A 22171-nucleotide genomic window follows, 5' to 3' on the forward strand; every position below is an offset into this window, starting at 1 on the left:
TTGAATACTCTATTTCTTATTCTATCTCTGAGCACGATCTGCAGTAGTGAAGGCATTCAATTATATAGATGATGGGAAAATTCCATGTGTGAGAGAAGTCCATGGGCCCTGGTTTCTTCAACAAAGGAACAGAAAACTGCCTAGCTGTGTCCTAATCTCTCAGTCTCTCCCAATACGGATGCCACATAACTATAAGAGAAAGGTTGCTATCTTGTGAAAGCTCAACATACGTGCACAAATCTTGGAAAATCAGACCTTCTTCATGGAGTCTGTCCATGCAAATGAGAATCTCTTTTCTTCATAGTTTATCAAGCAAGAAAAGCAACAGGGCTGGAGCAGAGATGGGTACTTCCCTGCTCCTGGTTGTAGAAACAGAGGCTATGTTTGTGCACATATGCAGATACATACTATATTTTTATAATTCTAAGACACACTTTTCCCCGATATAAACATCTCTAAAAACGGGGTGTGTCTTAAGATTGCAGGTGATATATATATATATATATATATATATATATATATATATGGGTTTTTTTTCTGTTGTTGGTACTGAAACTGGTGTGCATCTTATAATCAATAGTGTCTTCGAATAAAATAAATGCTGTTTGTATAAAGACAGGTTGTGAGTAAGCACCCTGATCATTATCTGGCAAAATGAGAATTTCCTTTGACACCATGTATCTTTACCACTTTGTATAATTTTGGTAAATGCTTAAATGAGTGGTATTCTTATCTGTATTTGAGAGTGGTTCAATCTGGATGGGTACAATATTCCTCTCCTGGGTCTTTTTTTAGTTTGTCTTGTATACAGATAGCAGTGTTCTCCCATTTCCTGTGTGTACATGATTTTTTTAATGGTCTTGACTTCATTTAAATTTACAAAAACTGTAAAATCCCCACACTGCAGGTGCCAGTTCTGCAACACACACCTCCAGCTTTTGTGCCTTGCTGCTGCCATTCTATCCCGATACCCTTATCCTTCTATGTCTGCTGCAAATACGCTGAAATCACTGTACTGCAGAACTTGGGGCTTAGATATACAACCTTGCCAGCTTGTTCTTCCACAGAAACCAGTGGCATTTCTTTGCTTCTTGGTAAATCTTTGTCTTCTTCCTTGTTTTATAGATATTCTAATTCCACTTAAGGTGGATTTTCAGGAAAGATCTAAAGATATCCAAGGAAAAGAGGTTTGTGCTTTTTTTGCACACAACTTCACATTATACCATTTTTATCAGAATGCTTGTGTGAGTTTTTGTTCTACTTATTTCCTGAGTTGTCCTGGATGCTTCAGCATTGATTTCAAAAAACAAAAAAACTAATCAAAAAAACAACTGCTATAGCTCAGAGAATTGCTGCATAGTTGCTCTTATTGAATTTCTCTACCTGTATCCTCTTCTCCCACTTCCTCAAGCCTTAGAACCTTGATTACCCTATCTTTCTCTCCAGAAGTTCTCTTGGAATTGAAACTAAGCCCATTCCAGTTCATTTTTACCATGCATAATCAGTTTGCCAGGCACTGCTTGTTCTCTGTTAATTTCCCCATACTGAAATCTGAAATGTATGGACTTCTATGACATTCTTTTAATTATGTCTCTGCTATGCATAGGATTTGCAGCTGCACATAAGATAATTAATTCTGCATTAGAATGTGTATAGTTAAGTATGCTAATACCAACACTGATAATTGTGTGTGTGTATATATATATATAGCTATTTGGGGCACCCTGTATCTGCAAGGAATAGTTTCCCAGCTGTACTGCAGTTACCTCAAACTGCAGATATCACATAAAGCATTAAATTACGTGATCTCTGGTCCCGGCATATTACAGAATTGCCTGATGCACCAAACAAATTCCCAGAAAGACATGTTTTTCTCAGATGTGGGTAAGTGAAACCACTGATATGGGTTCTACTGCTCCTGTAACTTTGCTGCATATATTTTGCTTTCTGATCATTGTGTATAAAATTTTCTTTCAAGCCTTGAATGCAATATTGGGAGGAAGGTATTAAATAAATAAATATTATTTTCTTATGTCTGTCAAAATACTTTAAAAACTAACTTGGTGAATATGCATTTTCTGTTAGGGCTACAAGACTCCTTATACACATGTATCTGATAAGGTCTTCAAGTACATATCTACAGAGAACACACACAGAAGCTAAATGTGAGGGATTTTCATTTCATCCATCCAATGCACCATGATGGGAATCCTTAGGTGTTTTGCAGGAAGAAAAATGAAAATCTTGGTGGGAGCTTTTATTTTTCCAATTGAAGAAAGAAATGTAGAAAAAAGGGTCTGACAAAACTATTCGGCAACTGTATATCATCTGCAGCCCACTTATAATATACACCATATTACAATGCATCATTAAATAGAAATATAATGAAATCAATTGACTGTTATACACATCATTGTGATGCTACTTTCTTATATAATATATTCTACATTTGAACAATGGCAGATTATCAAATTAAAATGCAATTTACATTTTTTCCATTTTCTAGATATTGGACACAGTTCCTGCCACCCAATACTTAAAACACCTGCTTGCCGTGTATCTTATAGTACCGTCTTCTCCAACTTGATGCCATGCAGATGTGTTGGGGAGCAGAAAGTTGAGGAAGGTTGCTTACTCTATAGAGATCCAGAATTGTTTCTGCCATCTTCATTTTTTAAATTATTCTACTGGCCCAACACAGTTTTTGTGAAAGGTATTACGGATTTTGTCCCATAGTTGTAGTCTTAACTGAAATATCCCATCCCATTTTATTACAAGACACAAGGCAGTCATCAAGACTTGAATATCCTATTTTTCTCTTCCCTAGGAGTCCTTCCACGTCATCTGTCTTCCATAGACACATCTTTTATGCACCCGCTGTCAGTGAAGGAGGACTATATATCTTCACTGTTTCATCCCAAGCACAGTCTGCCACCTAAGGAAGGAAACACAATTCACTTTAAAGTGACCGGTGGTGGTTTGAGTGGAAAACTAAATACAAAAAATCACAGGAGCATGAACTGAAAGAGAAACCTGTATATAATATTTTGACAGTTGAGCTCACACATTCCCATAGCTTCAGAGGCAAGTCTCTCTACAAACTTTTAAGTGAAATATCCTCCAATGCTAACACAAGGCAACATATATGAAAACAGATTAAATTTAAAAATATGTATTCAAGGCAAGAATTTTAAGCAAATTTAAAAGAAAAATGGAAGCATTTTAACTATCTTAAACTGTTCCTTGTCTTTTATAGAAATAGAAATGTGCAAGAAAATGGATCTTTTTGGTTTAGGAACATTTAGGCAGGGCACTCAACAGCAAAGAAGAATCCAGAATGTTTGGCAAAGTTGTGCTTACAATTGGCATTTCATTATTTTCACGGGACAAAAGTACATGGTACGGGCCAGCTGCTACCACTGATGTGTTATGTAGTGGTTTGAGTGCTGGATTGGGAGACAAGGGTTCAGCAATGGAAATTTCCTGGGTGATCCTGGAGAAGGCACACACTTCAAGACTGATTGGAAAGCAAAGGCAAGCCTCCTCTGATTTATGCTCGCCAAGAAAACCTCGCAACACTAGGTTCAATTTGAAGGCACAGCAAAAACAACCACAATGTGTTTCACATAGGGTTGTTAGCTATACATTGTTTCATGAAGTTATAGGGGCCCCCAATAACTACTCCATTTATTGTATTCTCAGATTTATATTAAATATTTACTTACCTCAAAATAAATTAGAAACTGTTTCAGAAAATAGCAATATGTTTTTGGGGGACATAAGATTACAAAATGTATTCATTTTCATAATGTAGATAAGATTGTGTCGCCAGGATCAAGAATGATAGCTAGTAAGAATGACCTGTAGGTCTGGCACCATATAAATCCACCATTGTAGGAGGAGTAAATCCATGATTGATTTTACTGCAACTGCTCCCATAGCTGTTCCAAGTTGAACAGGAGTTCATCTGATCCTGGAGCAGAGGTCGAGTACCAATAATGTTACCATTCAGCTTGAAGCTGCTACTAGAGGAGTAGTAAAATTAAGAATGGACTCAACACCCCTGGAGTTATGTGTCCACCCACTACCCTTGATAGATAAATAATAAAATGGAAAATGACATGACTGAAAAGAGCATAATAATAATAATAATAATTCTTATTATTATTTATAGCTCACTTTTTCTCTCCACAAGGAGACTCAAAGCAGCTTATTAAATTACAACTACAAAATAAACTAAAGATGACTACAAATCACACTGTATGGTGGGAAGGGGAGTTATTAAAACTATACTGGAAAGGTCATGATCATTTGAAGGGAGAATCAAAGGTAAGACTGGAACTTTAAATCCAGACTAACATTTAGTTAATACTAGCTTGGGGACCCGGCGTTGCCCGGGTTATTAGAGAAAGTGGGTAATGGCGGTTCTCTATGCCAAGTTTGGTCTTTATTGGTCATTGGATGATGGTTGCATTGTTTTCAAGAAGTGAGTCAAGGTACTTGAAGTCCCATCATCCATGGTCAACCCTCCTCCAAACAGCAGCAGTATATAGAGTGGGTCATGGAGGCTCTGTGTGCCAAGTTTGGTCTTTATCAGTCATTGGATGAGGGTGGCAGTGGTTTCAGTAAGTGAGTGAAGGTACTGCAAGTCCCATCATCCAAAGTCCATCCTCCTTCAAACTGCAGCAGGATGCAGAGTGGGTCATGGAGGCTCTGTGTGCTAGGTCTTGATTGGTCATTGGATGACTGTTCCAGAAGTCTTGGGATGTGAGTGGAGGTACTTGAAGTCCCAAACCTCACCAGAATGTTGAGTTGGCCAAGAGGGGTCTCTGTACCAAGTTTGGTCTTTCTTGGTATTTGGATAAGTGTCACTGTGCTTTCAGGAAGTGAGTGAAGGTACTGGAAGTCCCATCATCCATCGTCCGTCCTCCTCCAAACAGCATCGGGATGTAGAGTTGTTCATGGGGGCTCTGTGTGCCAAGTTTGGTCTTGATCAGACATTAGATGAGGGTTGCAGCAGTCTTTGGAAGGGAGTGGAGGTACTTGAAGTCCCATCATCCATGGTCTGTCCTCCTCGAAAGTGTACCAGGATGTAGAGTGGGTCATGGGGACTCTGTGTGCCAAGTTTGGCCTTGATCAGTCATTGGCGAGGGTCTCAGTGGTCTCAGGAAGTGAGTGAAGTGACTGCAAGTCCCATCATCCATTTCCAAATTTTTCCAAACTGCACCAGGATGTAGAGTGGGTCATGCGGGCTCTCTGTGCGAATTGTGATCCTGATCCATCACTGTTGGCAGTTGTAATGGTCTCAGCAAGGGAGTGCAGGTATTGCAAGTCCCATCGTCCATGGTGCATCCTCCCCCAAACCGCACCAGGATGTAGAGTGCATCATAGAGACTCAAGTGTGTCAAGTTTGGTCTTTATCGATGATTGGATGAGGGTTGCAGTGGTCTCAGGAATTGAGCAAAGATACTGCAAGTCCCATAATCGATGGTCCATCCCCGGCCAAAACACACCAGGACATAAAGTGGGTCATGAGAGGTCTATGTGCCAAGTTTGGTCCCGATCAGTCATTGGATGAGGTTAACAGCGGTCTCAGAATGTGACTGATGGCACTGCAAGTCCCATCATCCATGGTTGCAGTAGGATGTCGAGTGGGTCATGGGGGCTCTGTGTGCCAAGTGTGGTCTGTATTGGTAATTTTCTGACGCAGCCCCCTCTGGTCTTTTCCTTTCCTCTCTTTGCCATCTCGGAATCTTGAAATTGGGGCTGGCCAATCAGAGACCATATGCAAATTTCCATCTGTTATGTCCCCGTTTCTGTCATGAATCCTTTTCTCCACCAGGGGCTCCTGTTGAAGCAGGCCAATCAGGGACCATATGCAAATAGCACCACAGCGGCAGCCAATCAGAATCTTGGAACTTTCAGGCTGGCCAATCCGAAAGCCGGCACACACACCGCCACACATCCGCCGCATACAAGTTTTGACTTTTATTATATACTAGCTTGGGGACCCGGCGCTGCCCGGGTTATTAGAGAAAGTGGGTAATGGCGGTTCTGTATGCCAAGTTTGGTCTTTGTTGGTCATTGGATAACGGCTGCATTGTTTTCAGGAAGTGAGTGAAGGTACTTGAAGTCCCATCATCTATGGTCCACCCTCCTCCAAACAGCAGCAGGATATAGAGTTGGTCATGGGGGCTCTGTGTGCCAAGTTTGGTCTTTATCAGTCATTACATGAGGGTGTCAGTGGTGTCAGTAAGTGAGTGAAGGTACTGCAAGTCCCATCATCCAAAGTCTATCCTCTTTCAAACTGCACCAGGATGTAGAGTGGGTCATTGGAGTTCCATGTGCCAAGTTTAGTCTTGATTAGTCATTGGCGAGGGTCTCAGTGGTCTCAGGAAGTGAGCAAAGGTACTTCAAGTCCCATCATCCATCTCCAAATTTTTCCAAACAACACCAGGACGTAAAGTGGGTCATGATAGGTCTATGTGCCAAGTTTGGTCTTGATCTGTCATTGGATGAGGTTTGCAGAGGTCTCAGAATGTGAGTGAAGGTACTGGAAGTTCCATCTTCCATGGTCAACCCTCCTCCAAAACTGCAGCAGGATGTAGAGTGGGTCATGGGGGCTCTGTGTGCCAACTTTGGTCTTGATTGGTCATTAGATGAGATTGCAACAGTCTTGGGGAGTGGAGGTACTTGAAGTCCCATCATCCATGATCAGTCCTTCTCCAAAGTGCACCAGGATGAAGAGTGGGTCACTGGAGCTCCATGTGCCAAGTTCAGTCTTGATTGGTCATTGGCGAGGGTCTCAGTGGTCTCAGGAAGTGAGTGAAGTGACTGCAAGTCCCATCATCCATTGTCAAATTCTTCCAAACCGCACCAGGATGTAGAGTGGGTCATGCTGGGTCTCTGTGTAAATTGTGGTCCTGATCCATCATTGTTGGCAGTTGTAATGGTCTTAGGAAGGGAGTGCAGGTATTGCAAGTCCCATTGTCCATGGTGCATCCTCCTTCAAACTGCACCTGGATGTAGAGTGCGTCATGGTGTCTCAGTGTGCCAAGTTTGGTATTTATTGGAAATTGGATGAGGGTTGCAGTGGTCTGAAGAACTGAGCAATGGCACTGCAAGTCCCATAATCCACGGTCCATCCCCGGCCAAACCACACCAGGACGTAAAGTGGGTCATGAGAGGTCTATGTGCGAAGTTTGGTCCTGATCAGTCATTAGATAAGGTTAATTAACAGTGGTCTCAGAATGTGAGTGATGGTACTGCAAGTCCCAACATCCATGGTTCATCCTCCAAACTGCAATAGGATGTAGAGTGGGTGATGGGGGCTCTGTGTGCCAAGTCTGGTCTGTATTGGTAATTTTCTGTCCCAGCCCCCTCTGGCCTTTTCCTTTCATCTCTTTGTCATCTCGGAATCTTGGAATTGAGGCTGGCCAATCAGAGACCATATGCAAATTTCCTTCTCATGTCCCCGTTTCTGTCATGAACTCTTTTCTCCACCAAGGGCTCCTATTGAAGCTGGCCAATCAGAGACCATATGCAAATAGCACCACAGCGGCAGCCAATCAGAACACTGGCACATACTCCTCCCGCCACACTTTTGTCCTCCACATACAAGTTTTGACTTTGATTATATACATAGATAGATATAGATATAGATAGATATTGTGATTAAGGTTTATAACTGTTTGGTGAATTATTCTGCTGAACAATTTTTTTTCTCTGTATAGTGAAACACAAGACCCCTGGCAACACATTCACTCTGCCATGTATGGCTTATTTTTTTCCCTGGGTCTTTTTCTATTTTACCTATCATATTCAGGAGTGCAAAGGCAACTACCTCTCTTCTAGGACACTCGGATATCAAGAGGAAACGACACGTAAGACACCATCTGCAAAATCCCTGGGGAATTCCCACCTGTGATCAATTTAATTAGCGCCACGCAGAAGCTTTTGAACACAAATATAAGCATTTCACAAAATCAAAGGGAAAGCAAACAAGGTTTCTACAAAGTGTAGACTTTTGAGAACTAGTTTGCATAATTCAATCCACCTTTGTTTCTGTTTCTGATAGTATATGGAAAAACCAACGTGTATCACAGCAAACACAGCAAAGAATAAACATCATTAGGAAATCATTCTGAGGAATATTTGTGAAGCCTGAGAGACTATAACCAATCCTCAGAACACCGAATGTCATGCGTCATTAGGAATTTCCAGAAAGACCTATGTATACATCTGAAATTTTCCAAGAAGGAGTATGAATACAATTCATTGCATTTTTATCAGTATTTGCATTTTTAGATATATAGGTCAAGATAGTTTAGAAGATAACTTATCACCAGTATTCAGACTTCTGAGGTAATGTAGTCATGTTTTGTTTTGTTTTTTGCACAAATGAAATTTTCACAACAGTATTGAAATGAGAACTATATCTGCTCTCTCATAGCCTTGTCTAGTAAGAAGAACTCTTACCTATCTATCCATTCATTTACGGTCTCATGTACAAGAATTAAATAAATAAGATTAACATTCCTCAATTTGATTTAAGTCCTGCTAAACGCAACAGACTTTAAATGAATTAGTTCCAATTATTCTTCCACATCACCAGCTTTATTTAACTGGATTTGGTTAAATTCCTCAAAACAGTTTTATCTGAGAATGAGAGAATGGAGGAATACCTTCATGAGATGTATAAAGGAACTGATTAAAGAGTGTTGTAAATTAATGTTGATGTTTTGTTTAGAGTTTATGCTATTATAGAATTTTGTCTGATTACATGTAGTTTAATTCATTAATGTTAGGTTTAATTTACTGTTGTTAGGTTTTAATTTGATGTTAGGTTTTAATGTTCTTTTCATATGTGGGGTTTTTCTGGGATTTTATATCAGTGTTTGTTTGTTTTACGAAGGGATTGAATGTTTGCTGTTGAATCCGCCCAAGTCCCCTTGGGAAGATAGGACAGAATACAAATAAAGTCATTATTATTATTATTATTACTATTACAACTGGAATAAGGAGGAAGATTTCCAGGGAAAAGTCTAGGACTCGATTATAATTAATACACTGTTAATATTATCAGTTTACAAATATTTTATAAATGTTATATTTCTATTATAATTTTAAATTTATACTGTATTTATAGTTATAACCTCATAAATGCCACAGTATTAAATGCTTATAATTATAAATGCAATAGTAAAGGTACAAATTACTTGAGGATTAGAATGAATGACATGGGAAATTATTTTCATTATTAATTGCTCTTTGTTTGCTTAATTTATTATCATAAATTAGCTAACGTCTTGTTATAGACTTATTAAAGAATTTCTAAACTGATTACAATACTATAAACAGGGTAATTGTAGCATATCTATTTTTTGTATAATTAATTTTTTAAATCTGGATTAAGACTTTTTAAGCACTAGAAAATACAACAGAAAGAAATTAGACTGCACACTAAGTTGACTTCTTCAGAACCTTTATCCAGAAATCCTCTTTTAGGCTGTGAGTCCTTATATCCTTGTTTGTTACTATTCCTCTGAGACAAACATGAAGAAAGGCTGCTACATAACCCATTTATATTTCGCTTTCTTTCAGGAGTACTTCTTAAAAGTTTCTGCACTCATATGGAAGTAATAAAACCATACTTTTCACGTCAACTGTGAATGGCACTGAGATGATCGAGATTGCTAGAAAATACAGTAATACCCATGTCTCTGGGGGGTATGTTCCAAAACCTCCAGTGGATACCTGAAAAATGGATGATAGTGAGAGCTGTATTTGAATTATACCTGGGTTAGAAACATACCATAGAATTGTACTGGAGGACCTAGAGACTGACAAAAACCTCCAGGGAGAAATATATTTGGGAGTGTGGGTAAGTGAATCTGTGGATAATGGGGTTGTCATGTATAACACTTGAGGTTGAGTCTTTTCTGGGTGGATGCTTTTATGTACCAGGCCAAGAAATGAATATTTGGGACCTGCAACAGAATTTGCAATCTGGGTTTTTTCTCTCCAGGTTCTTTAGTGCAGGGCTTCTGATACTTTTTCCATGTGTGACCCCTTTCAAGACCCTAAATATATATAAAATAAGTAAATACATTATTTATTGATAATAAATCATAAATAAATGTATTTAAAACAATTATTTGGTATACATATAATTTATCATTTATTAAGGATGAAAGCAAGTTTTCATACTAATGAGATGGATGCAGACAGGTTGCTCACCTGTAACTGTTTCTTCAAGTGGTCATTTGTAAATTCACACAATTGAGATGGCTGCTTGTTTATTTTCACAATAAGAATTAAATCTTGGTGGAATATTTGATACTGCAGAATATAGAGTATCTTCAACGTTTTTTAGAGTTGATCACTATTTTGATCACTATTTTTTAAATTGTCAGGCTGGAACCACTACTTTGCATAAATGTGTAGTACAAAACGACATTAGTATGTTTAGGGCCACTTAAGAAATTGTTGGAAATTCTGGAAATTCTGTCCAGAATTGTTGGAAATTCTGTCCTTCTGGATTTTTAATGAAAACTCAAGTTTTAAACCTGTGTCAATTGATAACTTTGCAAATTCTTGAACTTTTAATGGCAGATGACTGATGTGTTCAATTTCAATTGAGTATGGGTTATGAATGCAACTTAGTTTTTTAGAATCAATATTTGAAGGAAAGTATTTCTGAAACTGAAAAGATAGCCATCAAGCAAACCCAGCATTTTCATGGCTTGTTGAACAAGGCAGGCTGATTTTCCCTTTTTTATGAAGTACAGCTGAAGTATTTCTGCTGCAGAGTCCACTGTAAACACTGCACACTGTTGCTCAAAGATTCATGTAAATGTCTAAAATAGCCACTAGGTAACATTCAGAAACATTTCACTGTTGGCAAATTTTTCATTCCCCCCACATTCCCTTATAGCGACTCTATATGGGGCCATGACCCATAGTTTAAGCTTTGCTTGAGCCAGCTGGTATCTTCTCTATTACTTCATTCCATACTCCTTTCCTCAACTTTCCACATAGCATTAAGGGAAGGGGTATTATAAATCTTTTATTAAAGATGTCTTTTCTGGATTCTACCATGACACACAATTTCTTATTATTTTTCAGTTTTCTAGTTTGGCACACAATGCTTGAGAATGTAGCAGCAAATCAGCTTCAGGGATTCCCCAAAGGTAAAATAGATATCTTCTGGAAGTATGTAGACTTGCACAGCTAATAATTCAAATGAAATTTCATTAGTTTTCATTAAAGGGGAAATCCCACTTTTGCTATTAAAACATTTCTATTTTTCTATATTTATAATGTTATTTCCCACTAATAGAATTAAAGCAAAGAGCCAGTCATTAATTAAGACTTGTTTTTACTGATCTGACAGCTGATTTATTTTTCTGACAGGCCCAAATTAGCTGTTTATCATTACAGTCTTGTTTTACTGTCCAGACCTTTCATAATACCCGAGGGTAATCTGTTCAGTCTTTGAAAATTACCTGAATGACATATTACCTTCTGAACGTTCAAGGTAAAGGCGGGGGGGGGGGGGGGGGATGTCTTCCAGGCCTTTAGGAAGTAAGCTAGGATGCTGCAAAAGAACATTTTAATTGGATGGGTGTGATGTTTATCGCCTTTATTGATAAATGTAGTTGTTTTCCAAATTGGTCTTTTGTTTTAATTAATCTGGTTCTCTGATTTAATGGTATTTGTTTTGCAGTCCAATTCAAATGAACAAAGAAATACTTGGGCATGTCTTATTCAAAATATTTGGACTAAAGGTATTTTGGAATATGAAATATTCCATCTACACAATGAGACAAACTGAAGGAATGGCAGCATGAAATGGAAGCAAGGTAACAAGGCAGTAAGGTGAGATGGTGGGAGAAGAAGTAATAGTATAGAATGGAACTATGAATTTTGTCATACATGACTATCAAAACCATGAAGCTGGAATGAACTACAGAGACCACCCCACCATGCTCTGAGGCAGCATATTCCACTATCAAATAGCTCTTACCATCGGGAATTCCTTCACAATGTTTAGATAGAATAAATTTTCCTGCATTTTGAATCCATTTCTCTGTGTACTACTCTCTAGAGCAAGCTTGCCCCCTCCTCAACAAGACATGCTTTCAAATATTACGTCCCCACTTAGCCTTCCTTTTTCCAAGCTAAACATACCTAGTTCCGTAAGCAGCTCCTCATAAGTCTTGGCTTTTTAAAATCATTTTGGATAGGTTGTTCTTTTCTGAACACGATCCAGAGAACATTGAGAAAACAAAAAGAATTACCATAGTGGTTTAACATAACTTTAAAGTAGTTGGTGAAGACATTGAAATGGTTCAAGAAATCAAAAGAAGGGACTTCCGGGTGCACAACATGGCGGAGAGACAGGCACTTCAGAAGCTCCTAAAGAGTGCCAGCATTGCCAAGCAGCTGGGTAGAGTGAGAGTTCCCTTCCCACCTCTAGACTGAGGCAAGGAAACCATAAAAACCAAGGAGCCAGCTGATGGTCCAAAAAGGGTACCCTACTCAAGAGGAGATTCCCAAAAGGATCTGGCAATGACCCCAAGGTACAGCAGGCTGCGGCAAAGCCTATAGGACCTGATCCTATAATCTCCGACTAGACGCACCTTTTTCGATCAAAAGAAAAAGAAATGAAGAAAGTAAGTAACAGAAAAGGGGTATTGGAAAGGGGGTGGTAGTCTCCCGGCTAAAAGGGAAAAGAAATAACCCCGGTAAGGGGGGGGGGGGGGAGAGAGAGACTTTTGGCAAGAGATTCAAATATCAAGAACCAGAACCAAACTTGAAGGACATACATGACGCAACTAAACAAGATCCTGAAGTACAAAGATATAACATTGAATAGTAATGTTAGGATTGTCCATGCTGTTATGTTTTCTATTTCTATGTATAGATGTGAAAGTTGAATAGTGAAGCAAGTTGATAGGAAGAATTCAAAATGTAGTACTGCAGAAGACTTCTATGGATATTCTATATTACATTATATTATAATTATTTAAGAGTTCTGTTGATACTATGGATTGATAAAAAAGACAAATAAATGAATGCTAAAGCAAATCAAGCTCGAACCCTTTCTTGAAGCCAGGGTGTCGACACTGAGGCTGTTATACTTGGGACATATCTTGAGAAGACATGACTCACTAGAAAAAAATGAAATTGCTTGGTAACGTACTGTAGAAGGAAGGAAGAAAATAGGAAGACTGCACTTCAAATGGATAGACTCAATCAAAGAAGACATAACCTTGAGGCTGAGCAAGGTTGTTGATGACAGAGTGGCCTGGAGGTCTCTCATTCACAGGGTGGCCATAAGTCAAAGCCAATTTAACAGTAATTAACAACAACAAATTAGTTACTTCTACTCTCTATTTTGTCTAATATTAATGCGAATGTCTTTTAAGGAACTGTTGATATAATACAATTCCTTTTCTTTCACAGGGGTGTTGTGGAAAAGAAGATGAACATTTAAAAAAATAAAAAGATATTTTAAGTTATCTTGAAGATAAAAAATACAATGGAAAAAATCTGTTATGCTTTACCATTAAGTAACACATGCTATGATTTTGGGGGAAAATTGGGAAGTTTTGAGTTCAAAACACATCCACAGTGGCTGTCAAGATTAGTGACAATAGTTCACTTAAAGGTATTTTGCTTTTATTTTCATCAGCAGGTTATAGCATAATATACAAAATTTATAGTTGTATATTTTGCATAACAGTTATCTCAGTTACAATTCTCAGAGACAAAGGCTAAATTCATCCATCTGTTTCAGATACATCATTATATTCAATAATCATTGTTTGCCATAACTTCATAGCTGTCTAGCTGATCTTCTAAGGAATCCAATGCAGTTGCTGGAGAAGACCTGGCTGTGGTGATAAGCTACTTTATGGGGCAAGCATTGAGAACCTTCTCCTCCTCTTCATTTACATCTCAAATGATCATGTAGGCAAGGCCCAGATATTGAGAAAGATCTGGAATTACCTCCCAGCTAGGGCTATGAACCTGCACCATTAAAACCAGCAATTGACACAAAATGAAATTACATTTTAGGGCATCTAACCTGGATTTCAGTTTTAATCTTAGAAATGTTTTTAACAATATACTTTGAAAATTTGAACACTTGCATGTTTTCATATTCTTCCGTGCTTTGAAACCAATTTACCTTCTTGCTAGAACTTCATTTCAAAGAAATTCAAAAATTGCCATTGAGAAAGTTGATTCATGGCTCATACTTCACAGAACTTCCACAACAGAAATTTCTCACTCCCCTTTATTCAAAGCACCTAATCCCACTTTCAAGATGACAACAGCTATAGAGGAAAAAACAACCTTTGCTCATTTACATATGGTAGCCAGTGCTCTCTGTAGCATAAGAGCAGGTTTGATGATAACAAAGTACAAAGAATTATAGAAAGGGTTCCCAAGACATTTTCCTTTCCTTATATTTGTATTGAAAGCTGTGCAGGTTTTTTTTTACTAGAGCCGTCCTGAAATGCCATCATCTCAAACTCTTCAAGATAAGAAAAGAAACAGCCCCTCATTTCTTTATATCTTCAGAGTAACATATTTAGCCAAGAAAAGATGAATTTGGCCGCTGAAGCAAGAGCTGGACTGTTCAACCATCAAATTTAAATGGGAACTATTTATGCTATACAAAACTGAAAATGATGTCTCCAATGCTCACAAAAAAATAGCGAACAGAACTGCAATTCCTTAAAACGTTAATTCAATAGAAATAATGTTTTTACTTGGTTGATTTTTTACTGAATGTTGTACGTTGTAGCAAGACCTGCCACTTTATTTGTGCCCACTAGCTACAATTGTTGTTTTCTTTCCCACAAATTCCCTGCAAACCAGAAGCTATTGGCTTATGGGCCAGAACCAATTCACAGACCACCGCGTTGAGTAGCACTGCTAGCTTGTGCCATCTTATTTACACAGAAATGAGTGTTAGAAATATTTAACACTGGATTAGATTCAGATAAACATACTTAGAACAGCCATAGTAGAAGCTTGTCTTGATGCTACTTCCCATTCCTGGTGGGCACCCAAAAGTCTTCTCCAAGAGTTGTGTAGATGGTGTAGAGTTATAGTGAATGGTCTCTGCCCATGGAGGTCAATACTGCTCAATATATTGGGATTCTTCCACACCATTGGCAAGACAATCTGACCCCAGTACCATACCAGGCTATTTACATAAGAGATGGCAGACAAACAAGATTCTACTAGCCTTGGTACAAGGAGTTCACTGCTTGAAACTAAACATTTCTAAAGCTTAGTGTTATAGCTCTCAAGAAAGTAACTACAAGCTCTCAATCCTAAATACAGTGACATATGTATTTGCAGAAATGTGTGATGGAACAGGAATCATTTTATATTTATATATGTTTAAAAAGCGCTCATAGTGAGGTGTATTTATTTAACTATAAACATATTCAATGCAGACCATTAATTTCACAATGGACTATGGACATGCCTGTTTTTCAAAAAGGTTTCACGGCCTAACTGCTGACATTTCTGGCTTTTGCAAAGCTTCTCTCCCCCCCCCCCCCCCCCAAGTAAACGCACTGGGAGAGCTTTGGCAAATCACATATTGCCAACCCCAGAAACCCCATGACAAGGTCGCCAAAAGTTGGAAATGACTTGAAGGTACACTGCAACAGACCACTGGGAAAAGAAGGCATCTGTCACAAACACAACCCTTTTAAATACACTGAAATAATTATATCCCACCTGAAAGTTATAAGAGGGGAAGCCATCACTAGCAACCTTTGCCTTGAATGAGAAAGTTCTTTCCTTTCAGACAAGCATTTAGAATGATGATATGGCTGTATACAATAGACTGGGTTGCTCTCCACAAATGTAAGTTTATTTCTGCTGGTTAATATTTTTTAAAGGTTGTGATTTAACTGATTGTTGTATTTGAGCCTTTTGCATTAGTTTATTGTTTGTTTTTCATTGCCTCAATTAATTTTTAAAAACCATATTTAATATATAAAATTAATTGTAATAAAACTTCAGATTCTGATTGTTTTTGAGAAAGTCACATCTAGCAACACTTGATTCTACAGATGTATTCATTTTCTAAAACAAATAATCAAACTATAGAAATCAGAAGATTTCAGAACTCTTTTTCTCCTTGTCAAGATTTCCAGCTCAAGAGTACTATGAATGATATAATCAAAATCTAGTCATTTATATATCAACAAAAGAAAAAAAAAGTGTTTTCTTTTCTCTTACCTGACCCAAATGATGTAAGCTTAAATCCAAACCACAAGTAAACTCTGTGTGATGCTCCACAGTCTCTAGCAGAGGATCAGGCTTGGAGAAATCCCAGAATCTATAGATGGAAACGAGAATACAATTATGGTAATTGAAAGGCCATTTTTAAAAAAATGTAATGCTGGACTGCTGATATGCTTGAAGCTGCCAGACGCTTTTAAAAAACCAAACTCATCCACTTTAGAAATGCAATTAATCCTATTGCCACCAGTCTCTTGGCTCATCTGCATAAATAAGTACTTCATTAAGAAAATTTCTCCTTCAGCCCAGTATGGAAATTTTGATCAAAAGAGCTGGCATGATGATCTCCCATTGGGACAGTCTGCAAAACAGTAATCTGGAGCTTCTTTATTAAATAAGTGCAGCTTTACAGTACATGAACCTGTAAAAAACTGCCTTCTACTGTCAGAACGCTGGTTCACCTAGACTAGCACAGCCTGTTCCAATTGAAAGCAATGTCCCAATTGCTCAGAGATAAAGGCTGGTCACTGAACAACTCAAGAACTTTTTAAAGTAGAGATGCCAATGATTCAACTCAGGGGCTTTTATATCTTTACTTCTCTTGCTTCAATTATGGTATCAAAGTGAATGTTTTAGAGGATGTATTTTCATTCATTGGATGAAAGTTGACACAAATATTCGATACTCGAAATTGAATACTAGTGGGGTTGGGGGGATTGATTTTGTCATTTGGGAGTTGTAGTTTCTGGGATTTATAGTTCACTTTGATTGTATAGTACAATCAAAGAGCATTCTGAACCCCACCAACGATGGAATTGAGCCACACTTGGCACGCAGAACTCCCGTGACCAACAGAAAATACTGGAAGGATTTGTGGGCATTGAGCTGTGGACATTGTTGTAGTTCACCACATCCAGAAAGCACTGTGGACTCAAGCAATGATGGATCTGGACCAAACTTGGCATGAATACTTAATATGCCCAAATGTGAACACTGGTGGAGTTTGGGGAAAATAGACTTTGACCTTTGGTAATTGTAGTTGCTAGGGCTTATTCACCTACAATCAAAGAACATGCTGAACCCCACCAATGATAGAATTGGGCCAAACTTCGCACATGGAGCCCCCATAATCAAGAGAAAATACTGTGTTTTCTTATGGTCTTTGGTGACCCATAAAATCCCCTTGCAACCCCCCCAGGGATCCTGACCCCCAGGTGGGGAAACACTGTTCTATAGCAAAAAATAGGGCCATATGGCATTCCAGGTGTAATTGCACTGCAACTCCTTATTCCAACGGTTGATTCCCATAAATGAAACTTCAGGATTGAGGTTGGACTTCCTAACAACTGGATCTTCTTCAAAGTTTCATTTGAGGTGTTTTACCACTTGATCATACTAGCCTCGATATATATTTTAACTGAGGTTTTAGACAACCCGAATTGTGGACTTTCTTCTAGAAAAAGGATGTTTTCAAGGATTCTTAGGATGATCCAATTGAGAAACCATTCAGATTCTGAGGACCGGATATCATCATTCCTGGGAGAAAAGAAGTTACCTCCAGATAAGATTTTGCACAATGATAAAGCCAATTGTCAACAATTTCCCAATTTGCTGGATGCACTTTGGATATTGCAACCTGAACATTATCTCTGATTGGGAAAACAGAAATCAGTGCATGAATTAGAAACGCAGCTGATTGTAAGCTGTTGCTTTGCTTTTATTTCATCAAGTTTCTATGAACTACAGAGCAAAGCTTTTTAAACCTGGGCTCACAACCCCATTTGGGGTCCTGTAAATAAATCGGGGGGGGGGGGGTTGTGGTCGGTGCCTCCCGCCCTCCACCCTGTCATTTATCCCCACTGCTGCCCCTTTTCCTTCTATGAAGGAGACCCAGATATAGGCAAACAAAGCCCAAGAAGCTAGACAGCCAGCCAGCCAAGGGGGCCTTGTCTTCCAGCCCCATCTCTCTCTCTTGACCCTGACCAAGTAATGAGCCCAGATCTCCATGAGGTGTGTACAAAGTTTCAGTTGGGCGCCACCCTCCCCTCCTCCATGACAAAAGTACCTTCTGGACCTACAGACATCCTTTGGCTGGTCGGGAGCAGAAGATCAGACTGCCTTTTTAGCCAACTTTGCAAAGGCAAAAGCTTGTTTTCTGCTGCTCCAGAGACAAAGATATAGATTCAAATTGCAGGAAAAGAGATTCTACCTAAACATCAGGAAGAATTTCCTGATAGCAAGAGCTGTTCAATAATGGAATATGCATCCTTTGGTATCTACCTCCTACCCTAGAGCTCTTTATGCAGAGGCTGGGTGGCCATCTATCAGGAGGGTTTTGATTGTGTTAGACCAGCATTTCCCAAACTCTGGTCTTCCAGGTGTTTTAAACTTCAATCTCTGATTATTGACCAAAGCAACCAAGGCTTCTGGGAATTAAAGTCCCAAACCCGTGGAGGAGTAGAGCTTAGGAACTTCTGTGTTAGACTAATGGCCCTTGTTGGATTTTCTTGGTGGGTCTGTAGATAGTTTATATGTTGTGTTTCCTCATCAGCTTCCCTATGCAGTCAGTGATTCCCTTGATGTATGACAAGAACATTTTCCTCTGGGTGGATCTTTGTCTTGACTCTCGTGGCTTGTTCTTGGTCTTGCAGCTTTTCTGCTGAACAAATGCTACTCCAGCAAAGGACAAGAGGGATCCTCTCACTTCTGCAGGAGTCTACTGTATACCATGCAGCTGTGGACAAGTCTACATAGCGACCACCAAATGTAGCGCCCAAACACGAAACAAGGAACATGAAAGGCACTGCAGACTACTTCAGCCAGAGAAGTCAGCCATAGCAGAGCACCTGATGAACCAATCTGGACACAGCATTTTATTTGAGAACACAGAAATGCTGGACCACTCCAACAACCACCATGTCAGACTACACAAAGAAGCCACTGAAATCCATAAGCATGTGGACAATTTCAACATAAAAGAGGAAATCATGAAAATGAACAAAATCTGGCTACCAGTATTACAAAACTCTAAAATTACAACAGCAAAACAACAGAGAGGAAACAATCAAGGACATCTAATCACCTCTCAACAAAAGATTGCCCCAGGCACTGCCAGGCCATCAAATGCTAATCAAGGTGGTCAGTTGAAGCATTCACACCTAGCTCCAACAGACAAGAGTTCTTTGTCCCACCCTGGTCATTCCACAGATATATAAACCCATTTTCCTAGTTCCAAAAGACCTCACTACCTCTGAGGATGCTTGCCATAGATGCAGTCAAAACATCAGGAGAGAATGCCTCTAGAACATGGCCATATAGCCTGAAAAAATCTACAACAACCCAGTGATTCCGGTCATGAAAGCCTTTGACAATACAATGCAGTTTGACACTACTGCTTTTGTTCAATGCTATGGAATCATGGGAGCTGTGGTTTTACAAGGTTTTTAGTGTTCTCTGCCAAAGAGTGATCGTACATTAGCATACAAGTTCCCATGATTCCATAACACTGAATCATGGTAGTAAAACTGGTATCAAACTGCCTTAATTCTACAGTGCAGATGTACCCTAACTTATCTCATTCACTGCCACAAAATATAGTGAAGGTGATCACTACCTTAGATGAATGAATGGACAACCAGTGGCTAGATTGCAAGGCTGCAAGGAAAAATTGTCTATCTCTTAATGTCTTAAGGAAATCACAATGGAAGGCTTTTTTCGGATGAAAAGCAAGATTAAAAGGTTATACATAAATAAACTGAAGCACAATTCCCTTTTCAATGATCAGAGTGTTCGTTCAGGAACTCCTAGATACTTCACTGCTGGAACAGCCCTTCCCCACTCCACATACAGTAGTCAAGTGATCTGGTAATTAAATTATACCTCACCATGGAAATTGGGACAGACTCATTCAGCACATCTAAGGGCATCAGACTAGCCTATGAGTGTAATCCAGACCTCAGTGGTACACAATGTCTTCTAATATATTTTAACTTTAAGGGGGAATGCTGTGGTAGGGGGAATGCTCTGGTTACATCCCATATAGACTACTGCAACACGCTATATGTGGGGTTGCCTTTGAAGACTGTCCAGAAGCTACAAATGGTCCAACGAATGGCAGCCAGATTGCTAACATGAGCAGCGCTCAGGGAGTGTACAACTCCTCTGTTGCGCCAACTCCACTGGCTGCCAGTTTGCTACCAGGCACAATTCAAAGTGCTGGCTTTAGTCTATAAAGCCCCAAACAGTTCTGCCCCAATTTAAATGACCAAACGCATTTCCCCTTATGAACCATCTAGGACCTTAAGATCATCTGGGAGGGCCCTGTTCTTGTTACCGCCTTCGTCACAAGTATGTTTGGTGGAGACAAGAGACAGAGTCTTCTCGGCGGTGGCCCCTAAGCTATGGAATGCCCTCCCTATAGATATTAGATCGGCCACCTCCCTTTTCACATTCCGGAAAAAAGTCAAGATGTGGCTTTTTGAACAAGTGTTTCCAAATGCAGAGTAACTGACATAGAAAAATGGAATGACGACAATGAGACCGGACAACATTTTTAACAAGGTGACACTATGAATTTTTATTTATTGATTTGTTTAGTTTTTATTATATGTTATGTTTTTAATTATATTTATGATACTGTAAACATTGAATTTTACCCCGTTAACCACCTTGAGTTGCCTATGGGCTGAGAAAGGCGGAACACAAATACAGTAAATAATAAAATAAATAAATGAGCTGCTACTACTGGTTCTGTCATCATCTAAAGGGGCTTTTTCTAATGGTAAGATCTGTCTACTCGCTCACCTTTTGCCAGTTACCACTTATATTTATTATTTATTTGCTTCACTTTTATACCGCATTTTTCAGCCCTTAACAGGCGACTCAATGCGGTTTTATATCCTCCTTATGTGGCTGCTCCACCACTGCAAGAGTTTTTACTTAAAAGAACAAATCACCTCATTCTATACCTTAGTGCATATAATGGAAACACACACATACCAGACTCCTTAAAAAAAGGCCATGCAATGAATATAATACTCTGCTATTTTAACTGAAATAAAATCTTTCACTTGTGAATATCCAATTACATACTATATTTGATACACCAGGTTCACACCCAACAGATTTATATTATTATGCATTTTCTCTCCTCCCTGAGCACTCTGTACATAATGTACACAGCTGGTTTTCCCACTGGAGTGGTGAGCAAAAGACATTGGGTTCAGAGAGACACTGATCTATGCAAAATTCAATTCAGGAACAGTTCAGGCACACAGTAAACACTAGAAGCTACAGAATGTGTTTGTTTAAGCTGTCTTCATTAATTACTCAGCAAATTACCTGACCAGAATGGTGGCTACACAATGGGTGTGCTATGGCAACAGCCGTCTTTAGATTCTCCTACTAATACAGGAACAAGCTTGTTTCCAAAGCACAGAAGAATATACAGATCAAATACAGAATAGGTAAAGAAGTAGTGGCTACATGGCTACTCTAAATGAATGCAAGTCTCTATGAGCAGATGAAATACATCCAAGTGCATTAAGAGAACTTGCAGAAGTAATCTCAGAAGCAGTAGCAATAATGGGATGATTTCGGCTGTGAAAGCCTTCAACAATACAGTGACAATATTTTTTGAGAATTCTTGGAGAACAGGAGGAGTCCCAGCAGACTGGAAAAAGGTAAATATTGTCACCCATCTTCAAACGTTTATGTTATCAAGTGAGGTGGAGAGGAGCCAAACAATTATCATCCAATCAGACTGACATCAATACCAAGAAAGATTATAGAGCAGATCATTAAACACAGTCTGTAAGCACTTAGAAAATATCAAGATCACTACAAGCCAACATGGGTTTCTCAAAAACACATCATTGCCAGACTAATCTCATGT

General features: G+C 38.9%; 1 protein-coding gene across 1 annotated transcript in view; it reads right to left on the reverse strand.

The window, feature by feature from the left end:
* Positions 1-2242: 2242 nt before the first annotated feature.
* PEX7 (peroxisomal biogenesis factor 7) overlaps positions 2243-22171 on the reverse strand; it is a 74766-nt gene continuing 54837 nt past the window's right edge. The window contains exons 9-10 of the mRNA XM_060753436.2: positions 16276-16375; positions 2243-2935 (exon numbers count right to left, since the gene is read on the reverse strand). Of these exons, the coding sequence (XP_060609419.1) occupies positions 2867-2935; positions 16276-16375 (169 nt within the window). The 3' untranslated portion in view covers positions 2243-2866. The remainder of the gene's footprint in view (positions 2936-16275; positions 16376-22171) is intronic.

The sequence above is a fragment of the Anolis sagrei genome, chromosome 1 (genome assembly GCF_037176765.1).
Source record: "Anolis sagrei isolate rAnoSag1 chromosome 1, rAnoSag1.mat, whole genome shotgun sequence".
Taxonomy (NCBI): Eukaryota; Metazoa; Chordata; class Lepidosauria; order Squamata; family Dactyloidae; genus Anolis; species Anolis sagrei.